The sequence below is a fragment of the Caloenas nicobarica genome, chromosome 22, assembly GCF_036013445.1.
Source record: "Caloenas nicobarica isolate bCalNic1 chromosome 22, bCalNic1.hap1, whole genome shotgun sequence".
NCBI lineage: Eukaryota > Metazoa > Chordata > Aves > Columbiformes > Columbidae > Caloenas > Caloenas nicobarica.
This window is the reverse complement of record NC_088266.1, coordinates 1,863,286-1,872,006: the sequence shown is the minus strand read 5'-3', so window position 1 is coordinate 1,872,006 and position 8,721 is coordinate 1,863,286. Positions and strand designations below refer to the sequence as shown.

Sequence of the window (8,721 nt, the reverse complement as noted above, 5' to 3'; positions counted from 1 at the left end):
GGTGTTTGGGGACACCCTGTGGGTGTCACGAGTTGGCCGGTCTCAGCCCCAGCTCAAGGTCTGGGGGGTGCCGGGGGGACACCCCGGATTTGGGTGCACGGCAGCACCTTATCTCTGTTTGTCTATGGTGGGGCTGGATGAGGGCGATGGGGAAACTGAGGCACGGCACCTTTGGGGTGTCCCCCCTCAATTCCTGGTGTGGTTTTGGTGAAACTCCTGCCCTAATCCCCAGGGAGGTGGGGGGAGCACCCATGGGTGCTGTGGCCCCCCCCACCCCAGCACCCATCCCATTTTTGGGGTGTCTCCCCCACTCTGACCCTGCTTGCCCCTGACTGTGCCCAGGCATGCCCGCCTCACCCAACCTGCCCCACCGTGCTTAATTACCCCGCGGGCTTAATTACGGCTTCGTTAGCGCCCGCCGCACCCTCTGCTTCCCCTCCTCCCCCGCAAAAAAAATGCTGCACCCCAGTTTGGGGGTTTCAAAGAGCTGGGGAGGGGCTCAGCCCCCCAATTTCCCCCAAGATTTGGGGGTTGCAAAATACACCCCGGCCTTATTAATTGCAGTAATTAAGGGTAGTTATGCAGCAATAATGATGGCCATGGCAGGGGGGGTACTGAGACCAGGGTACTTTGGGGCTGGGCACAGTTTGGGGGTGATTTGGGGGGTTTTGAGCGTTTGGGGGGAGACATACTCCCCAAAATGGACCCTATGGGACTGGAGGAAGAGGAGGAGGAGGATGATGATTAGGAGGAAGCACTGATGATGTGTTTAATGCCAGAGCACGCTCTGCGCACCCCCTCCCACAGCCCGGACACCTGGGTTCCCCAATTATGGGGTGTCCCGCGTCACCTGGGGCGGGTCAGGAGCCCCTCTCTTTCTGTGGGTGACGTCCCTGGGGTCCCCAAAAGTCCTCACTTGGGGTTGGCGAGCTCCTCGATGGCTCTGCGCAGCTGCAGGGGGACAGAGGAGGGATGGTGGGGTCTTGTCCCCGCTTTTGTCACCCCCCTTGTCACCCCCGTGTCCCCCCCCTCACCTCTGCCCGGCTCACGGCTCCCACCAGCTCCCCGGACTGGGTGACAAAGATGCGCTGCAGCTTCAGCATCTCGAAGAGGTGATGGGCCTTGGGGAGGTGACAATGGGGACGCATGGGGACAGAGCCACCCCCACCATGTCCCCTTGCTGAGTTGGGGGGGGGTTTGGTGGCTCCTGGACCCATCAGGACGTGTGTGTGTCCCCCCCAAACCTGGTGCAGGGAGGTCCATGGTGAGAGCTGGAGCATGATGGGCTCAATGGTGCAGCTGTCCCCAAGTGTCCCCGCGGTGGCCAGCTTGAGGAAGGTGACACGTTAATTTTTTGGGTGGAAAACCAACTTTTTTGGGTGTGGTGGGGTGCTCGCTTCCCCCCCACACCTTCCCAATTTACCTTCTCCCCCGGGGATGCCTGGGGATGCTCATGGCTCTGGAGGAAGGTGATCAGCTGGGCTCTGCTGACGGTGCCCACCAGCATGGGTGACCCTGGAGGACGGGGACAACCTTGGTGACATGTCCCCACTGGTCACAGTGACTCCCCCGCACCCCAACATCCCACCTGCGCTCTCCACCACGGGGTATTCGGCATCAGTGGAAGCATCCAAGGCCACCAACACCTCCTGGAAGCCACTACCCTTGGCCAAAGCCACCACCTGGCGCTCCATGAACTCCTCCACCACCACTCGGTAGGAACTGGTGAGTCGTGAAAACCCCCAAATTTCCATCATTTCGCAGCAAATCACCCCAAAACGTGGGATTTTTGGGGGGGGGAGGGGGGCTCACGCCATGTGCCGGCTGCGGATGGGGGGCAGGTAGGGCAGCTTCTTGACGATGATGGTGCCATCGTAGAAGGAGGGCTGGTGTTTCTGGGTGATGGCGTTGGCCACCAGCACGGCCAGCACCACGGGCAGGAGGTGGCCCAGGTGGCCGGTGGCCTCGCAGACCAGCAGGGCTGTGGAGATGGTGTGTGTCACCGAGCCTGAGAAGGCGGCAGCGCCTGGTGGGGACAACCCCCCCCCCAGGTTAGTGTAGGGGTGGTGGGTGTCCCGTCCCCCCACCCATGGGTGCCCCCCACCCACTCACCAGCCAGCGCATAGCCGGCGGGGATGATGGGGCGCAGGGCCTCCCCCGAATGCAGCCCGTGGGGGAACAGCAGGGCCACCGTCTCCCCCACCAAGCGCCCGATGGCGGCTCCTGAAACGGGGAGGGGGAAGGTGGGGAGACCCCCAGCAGTGCCCGCCCCCCCCCCCCCCCCAAAATGGTGCAGCTGGAGGTGACCACCCCGCTGTGTCCCCCCACCAAGAGTGAGTGTACCCCCCCCAGGGCTGGATAGAGCCACTGAACCCCACTTGGAGATGGATGTGACCCCCCCCCCCCCACCCAGGGCTGGATAGAACCTCTTAACCACCCCCCCCGCCCCCAACTAGATGTAAACCCCCCAGGGCTGGATACAACCCCTGCCCCCTGTATCCCCCACTCCAAGGGCTGAATGGCCCCCCCTGTGCCCCCCCCCCCAGACCTGGATGACCCCCTATGTGCCCCCCCCAGGGCTGGATGACCCCCCATAGCGCCCCCCCAGACCTGGATGCCTCCCCCCAGGGCTGGATGAACCCCCTATACCCCCCCCTAGACCTGGATGTTCACCTCCAGGGCTGGTTGCCCCCTATAGCCCCCCCAGACCTGTGAGACCAAGGTGAGATGCCCCCCATACCTCTCCGCCCCAGAGCTGGATGCCCCCCTGTACCCCCACCCCAGGGCTGGTTGCGCCCCCCGGCCAGCAGCCCCCCCAAATCACCATAGATGAAGATGGGCATGAAGTATCCAGCGGGGAGGGGCAGCGTGGTGGCCAGGATCAGCATCCAGAACTGGAGGGGAGGGCACAGGGACAGGGGGGGTCACCCCCTTGGGGACACCATCTCAGGGGTGGGGGGCACACGGGGATTTGGGGGGGGGGGGCATGGCTACCTTCATCAGCAGGAAGAAGGCCAAGGTGCCGAAGATGGTGGCCGAGGGGTGACACCACTCCTGCCACAGCTCCCCCGGCTCCACGCTGTGGGGGGGCACAGCGGAGGCATTGGGGACCAGCACACCCCACGTGCGGTTGTCGAAGAGAGAGGTGAGATACTCCTTCATGGTGAGCTGGAACGGACAGACAGACAGATAGACACCCTGAGCACCTGCTGGGATGGCTGGGGGGGGCCTGGTCCCCATGTCCCCCCCCAACTCACCCGGGAAGCCATCAGCTGTCCCAGCCCGGGGGGGAAGGTGATGGACGCCAGGAGCAGAACCACCAGCGCCGTGTAGATGGGTTTGCTGGAGGGGGGAAAGGCAGAGCTGGGGGGCGAGGGGACAGACAGATGGACGGATTGAGGAGGGGATGCGGGGACAGATGGATGGACGAGGTGCATGCGGGGGACATATGGACACCCAGGATGGGTGGGGTGGATGGGGGGGACATACAGACACCCAGGGTGCACAGGATGGATGCGCAGGGTGTGTGGAGGGGACAGATGGACATGTGGGGTGCATGGGGGGACACATGGACATCCACGGTGCATGGAGTGGACAGATGGACACCTAGGGTGCATGGGAAGGAGGTGCAGGGTACATGGAGGGACACATGGATGTACAGGGTGCATGGGGTGGACAGACAGACATGCAGAGTGCATGGAGTGGACAGATGGGCAGCCAGAGTGCTTGGGGTGGACACACAGATATGCAGGGTGCATGGGGTGGACAGACAGACACCCAGGGTGCATGAGGTGGACACACGGATGCCCAGGGTGCATGGAGTGGATGCACAGACATGCATGGAGTGCATGCACAGGGTGCATGGCGTGGACAGACGGACGCGCTGGGTGCATGGGGTGGACATGTAGATGTATAGGGTGTATGGGGGGACACACGGACACTCAGGGTACATGGGGGTGACACAGGGATGCCCAGGGTGTGTGGCAGGGGGGACATACGGACAACGAGGGTGCGCAGAGGGGACAGATGGACATGTGGGGTGCATGGGAGGGACACACGGATGTACAGGGTGCATGGGGTGGACAGACAGACATGCAGAGTGCATGGAGTGGACAGATGGGCAGCCAGAGTGCTTGGGGTGGACACACAGATATGCGGGGTGCGTGGGGTGGACAGACAGACAGACACCCAGGGTGCACGGGGGGCGGGGCACGGACACTCAGGGTGCATGGAGTGGATGATGGATGCTCGCATGGTGCACGGCATGCATGCACAGGGTGCCTGGCATGGACAGACAGACGCACAGGGTGCATGGAGTGGATGCACAGACATGCACGGGGTGCCTGCATAGGGTGCATGGCATGGACAGACGGATGCACAGGGCGCACGGAGCTGATGCACAGGGTGCATAGGGTGGACATGCGGATGCACAGCCTGCGTGGGGAGGACACACGGACAACGAGGGTGCACAGGGTGGAGGTGCAAGGTGCACAGCACAGACACACAGACATGCAGGTGCATGCGATTGATGCACAGGGTGCATGAGGTAGACACATGGACACGCAGGGCACACGGCACGGACGCGCAGGGTGCAGACAGACAGATGGACGCCCAGTACGCACTCAGTGGCCAGCAGCTTGCCCGTGAGCCAGTGCTCCTTGACGGCGGCCAGCAGCCAGCGCTGACAGAAGAGGTACGCGCAGCCCAGCACCCCACAAATGGCCCTGCGGGGACAGGATGGGTACAGGCAGGGGTGCGGGCAAGGGTACGGGCAGGGTTATGGGCAGAGCTACATAAATTACCCCAAAATCGCAAAAAAGAACGTCTCCGTCAGGTCAAAAGGGAAATCAATCGTGATGTTGCTCTTAAAAATCGCAGCGATGGTTTCTGGAGGAGGAGAGAGGGATGAGTGGGTGGTTTCAGGGGTGGGTACCCCAAAAATGCCCCAGGCCCCATCCCATTAGGGGGAAAGGGGGGTGCTCCCCACCCTGCCTTGCCTTGCTCGCTGTTGAAGACGGCGAGGAGGCGGAACATGAAGGCCCCGCAGGTCGCGGCGAAGAAGCCGCGCCAGTAATCCCGCACGGCAAAGTGGGAGGACATCGCCTCGATGCTGAAAAGCACCCCTGGAAAAATGGGGGGCCAAGGGGGGGTTGTCTCTAGGGGAGGGTTTAGGGGTCCACAAGATGGGACTGGAGGGGGTTCTCACCGCTGATGGGTGCCCCGAATACCGTGGCCACCCCGACGGCTTGTGCTGCCACCAGCATCTCGTTCTGCTTGAACTTGTTCTGCCATAACCCCGATTTTTTTTATTTTTTGAGGGAGTAAATAAAATCTCCCTTAATATGGGGGGAAGGGGAATGCCCCCTCCTAAATTTTTTGGGGGGCAGCACCCTTACCTCATAATCCTTTGTCACCGAGGTCCGCATCTTCCCCAAATAGGCCGCGGCCATGGCAGAGAGGTGGACGAAGGGACCCTGGTGGGGACGTGGTTCTGAGCGTCTGCCTCCCACCACCACCCCAAAACTGGCCGGAACTGGGTTGTGGGGGGGATCCCTCACCACTTTGCCGAGGAAAACGGTGCTGCCAGACACCAGGGTGCAGGTCAACCCCACCACCTTGGCTCCGAAATTCTGGATGGCCAGGTAGTCCTCCAGCACCACGCCCGTCAGGATGGTCTTCAGCTCCGGGATGCCAGAACCTGGAAAAAAAGGTGGGGCGTCTAAATTTTAGGGGGTGCCCTAGAAGAGAGGGGAGTTTTGAGGAGCTGAGGAGGTTGGGGTGCAGTTGGCTCACCTCCCGAGTGGGGGGTGATGCTTTGGGAGAAGCCAGTGGAGAAGGTGGTCAGTGCCACAGGGTACATGGTCCACGAGAGGTACTTGAGCACCAAGATGTCACCAAGCTCTTGGTAAAGCCACCAGTGGGCTGGGGAGGAAGCATCGGGAGGGGAGATGGACCCCCCAACCCAAAAAAGACCCCCTCCCTATCCTTGGTGAACCCCCAAACACCAGGTGAAGCCCCCCCTGTTTACCCTTGTAAAGCCTGGAGATCAGGATGTCCATGACGAAGCTGATGGTGGCCATGAGGCTCCCCAGGATAAAGAGGAAATACCAATCCTCCCCGACACGGAAAAGGAGCCGCTTCACCCGCTCCAGGCACCCTGTGGGGGGGCAAACGAGGTGGTGACCCCCCCAAGCACCCCCTGCACCCCCAAAGTCCCCCCACGCGGGTGGGGGTCTCACCTCGGAGCCTTCTCCGGGCGCTGGGACAGGGTCTCCAGCTCTTCTCCGACACCAGCACCTTCTGTTCCTCCTGCTTCCCCCGCAGCCCCCCGGGGATGGGGGGCTCCATGTTGGGGATATTTTGGGGGACAAGACCCCCCCCCTCTTTTTTTTCAGCACCCCGTCACCAATCCACCCGCCTCAGCCTCTGCTGCTGGACTGAGTTTGCAAACGAGCTCATTAAAAACGACCTTGACGAAGCCGACGGACCCGCTCGGGCCGGAGCGAGCCGGGTTTGTCCTCCCCCCCCGCCGCCACCTCCAAGTACAACCCATGGCGGAGAGTATTTAATAAGTATTTTAATTAATTATCATTATTATTCCTTCATAATAGGCAGGAACGGCGCCATCGCATTCCACGGCGCTGAGTGGGGGGGACGGAGAGGGGAAAAATTTCCACCGTCGCAAGACCTAAATTTAGCCCGTTTTACGAGAGGTTTGGCAGGCGGCCGGGAGCCGTAACGAGGCTTTAAAAAGCTCGTCAAGCCGCCCCCCCCGAAACAACCGGCCTTGCTTCATCTTCGCTGGGAGAGAGAAGAGAAGGGGGTTCACTCTCCCTCCCCAGTGGGAGTTGGGGGTTGCAGTTTTGGGGGGAAGCAGTGGACTACCCCAAAATCCTCGGCCGCTTTTGGATTAGAGTGCGGATTTCACCGATCGGCATCGCATGGAGCTTTTCGGGAGCTTCGTCCGGCCCCGCGGCGAGACCTTGGGGTTCCCAGGTGAGTTTTGGGGCGGGTCACCACTTTTAGGGGGAAGTTCACCCCATTTTTAAGTGCTGCCTCTTCCCCACGCACCAGCACATCCCCATCCTAGGCAGAGTCAGTTTTAGAGGGGGTCCTCATCGAAATGTGGCTGTGACCCCAAAAGGCATTTTTGGGGGGCCCCAAACTGTGGCTGTGACCCCCTCCATCTCCATCAGCTCGACCTGGCAACACCGGGACGGTGAAGACCTTGGGCAACACGTATCAGTTCACAGTGGATGTCAGCGACTTCGCCCCCGAGGACATCATCGTCACCACCTCCAACAACCAGATCGAGGTGCATGCCGAGAAGGTGGGTGCTCCCCCCCTTCCCCGCTCGCCCCCAAAATCCTCAACCGGGGAGCCCCCAGCTCCCACCCAGCTTCCTAACAGTCCCAGCCATAACCCCACTGGGGTTTAATTTACCATTTCATCGTCTTTTTGCCCCGTATTTCACAGGAGTGAAGCCCATGACACCCCACAAACTCGTGCCCTGTAATTGCCCCTCTTCTGGGGGGTAGGAACAAAAATAAAAGTACTTTTGTTCCACCCCCCCCGGCAGCTGCCACCCGCGTCCCGCCTGTCCTCACAGGGAGATAAATATTGACACCACACACAAGGCGCGACCGCCACCGGGGCAGTAAAAACAAACCATCATCCCGCCCGCACCTCAAAATCACCTGTTTTCCCCCAATTTTATTTTCCCCAGCTGGCGGCGGATGGCACCGTCATGAACACCTTCACCCACAAGTGCCAGCTGCCCGAAGATGTGGACCCCACGTCGGTGTCGTCGTCGCTGGGGGACGATGGCACATTGACCATCCGGGCTCAGCGGCAGCCCAGCAAGCACACCGAGCACGTCCAGCAAACCTTCCGGACTGAGATCAAGATCTGAGGGGTCAGGGGGAGTCCTTTTCACCCCTCGTTTCCCTCGTTAATTATTTAGATAATTCGGGAAGGGGGTGGGATGCAGGGTGGGGAAGGGGAACGCTCCCCACGGGGTCAGAGCCGTGGCAAGGGGTTGTTATGGTGACACACGTCCCGTCACCCACTGGATGAATTCGGGAGGGGGTCCCGGCTCTGGCGAGGGTCGATGGGGACAATCCAGTGTGGCCGGAGCTGTGCCAGGAGTAGGGAGCAACATTCCCATCCTTGACCCTTTGCCGGAGCTCGTCTCTGTATATACAGCTTGCGATAAATTATTGAGCACACCTGCCTGCTGCCTCCTCCATTTTTTTTTTTACGTTTTCTTCATGCTTTTCGCGCAAAAGGGCTGTGGGTTCAGTGTCTTGGCGAGCGCTACTGCGAGCGATTCCTCCTTCCCGACAAAACCACTGGCGAGGAGCCGCCCGGGCTCCCCTCCGGTGCCCGACGCCCCGTTTATTTCCAGCCCGGGCTGACTCATTTCTTCCTCACCGCTCTATTTCTGAGCCATTCCCTCAGCCGCTCGGCCACCGGCCCACCTGGAAGGTCACCAAACCCTCCTCCTCCCCTTGCCCACTTGCACCTAGCGCCGGCGGGGAGTCCCCGAGCAGTGACACGAGCCAGGGTGACAGTCCCAGCCTGGCTGCCAAACCCAAGGGCTCCTTTTTGGGTGCTCGAAATCCCCCCACAAGGGTCTGGCTCCATCGCCCCGTGTGTACAAACAACAGTGAGGCTGTTTATAGCTGCCACACGGCTCGTGTTGCTGCTCCAGCGTCGAGG

General features: G+C 61.1%; 2 protein-coding genes across 7 annotated transcripts; one reads left to right on the top strand and one right to left on the bottom strand.

Annotated features, from left to right (window-relative positions):
• Positions 1–744: 744 nt before the first annotated feature.
• LOC135997340 (chloride channel protein ClC-Kb-like) lies at positions 745–6,671 on the bottom strand. Of its 5 annotated transcripts, none has more exons than XM_065649847.1 (19): positions 6,240–6,671; positions 6,029–6,157; positions 5,794–5,922; positions 5,559–5,698; positions 5,397–5,474; positions 5,207–5,285; positions 4,998–5,123; positions 4,803–4,887; positions 4,623–4,724; positions 3,258–3,342; positions 2,995–3,168; positions 2,825–2,894; positions 2,113–2,223; positions 1,813–2,026; positions 1,589–1,722; positions 1,424–1,533; positions 1,245–1,328; positions 1,035–1,121; positions 745–951 (listed from the first exon to the last, which is right to left on the bottom strand). In XM_065649847.1, exons 1-19 carry the CDS (start codon positions 6,346–6,348, stop codon positions 913–915), a joined length of 2,085 nt encoding a protein of 694 aa, XP_065505919.1. In that variant the 5' UTR covers positions 6,349–6,671; the 3' UTR covers positions 745–912. The 5 variants fall into 5 exon arrangements, with proteins under 5 accessions (XP_065505919.1, XP_065505921.1, XP_065505922.1 ...); XM_065649849.1 differs by having other exon boundaries at positions 1,424–1,515; XM_065649850.1 differs by having other exon boundaries at positions 1,813–1,981.
• A 90-nt stretch (positions 6,672–6,761) lies between these two features.
• HSPB7 (heat shock protein family B (small) member 7) lies at positions 6,762–8,233 on the top strand. 2 transcript variants are annotated; one of them, XM_065649852.1, is made up of 3 exons: positions 6,762–6,996; positions 7,194–7,330; positions 7,727–8,233. In XM_065649852.1, the coding sequence occupies exons 1-3, from the start codon at positions 6,942–6,944 to the stop codon at positions 7,910–7,912; spliced, it is 378 nt and encodes a 125-aa protein (XP_065505924.1). In that variant the 5' UTR covers positions 6,762–6,941; the 3' UTR covers positions 7,913–8,233. The 2 variants fall into 2 exon arrangements, with proteins under 2 accessions (XP_065505924.1, XP_065505925.1); XM_065649853.1 differs by having other exon boundaries at positions 6,763–6,996; positions 7,197–7,330.
• Positions 8,234–8,721: the final 488 nt, after the last annotated feature.

What these genes read in the sequence shown, in the direction of transcription:
- LOC135997340 (XM_065649847.1), bottom strand. Translation starts at nt 6,348, where the DNA reads ATGGAGCCCCCCATCCCCGGGGGGCTGCGGGGGAAGCAGGAGGAACAG. An exon ending in CCCCGTGGTGGAGAGCGCAG is followed by an intron (nt 1,534 to 1,588) that starts GTGGGATGTTGG and finishes CATGTCACCAAG; the next exon opens with GTTGTCCCCGTCCTCCAGGG. An exon ending in GAGCCGTGAGCCGGGCAGAG is followed by an intron (nt 952 to 1,034) that starts GTGAGGGGGGGG and finishes GTCCCCCTGCAG; the next exon opens with CTGCGCAGAGCCATCGAGGA.
- HSPB7 (XM_065649852.1), top strand. Translation starts at nt 6,942, where the DNA reads ATGGAGCTTTTCGGGAGCTTCGTCCGGCCCCGCGGCGAGACCTTGGGG. An exon ending in CGAGACCTTGGGGTTCCCAG is followed by an intron (nt 6,997 to 7,193) that starts GTGAGTTTTGGG and finishes CTCCATCTCCAT; the next exon opens with CAGCTCGACCTGGCAACACC. An exon ending in TCGAGGTGCATGCCGAGAAG is followed by an intron (nt 7,331 to 7,726) that starts GTGGGTGCTCCC and finishes TATTTTCCCCAG; the next exon opens with CTGGCGGCGGATGGCACCGT.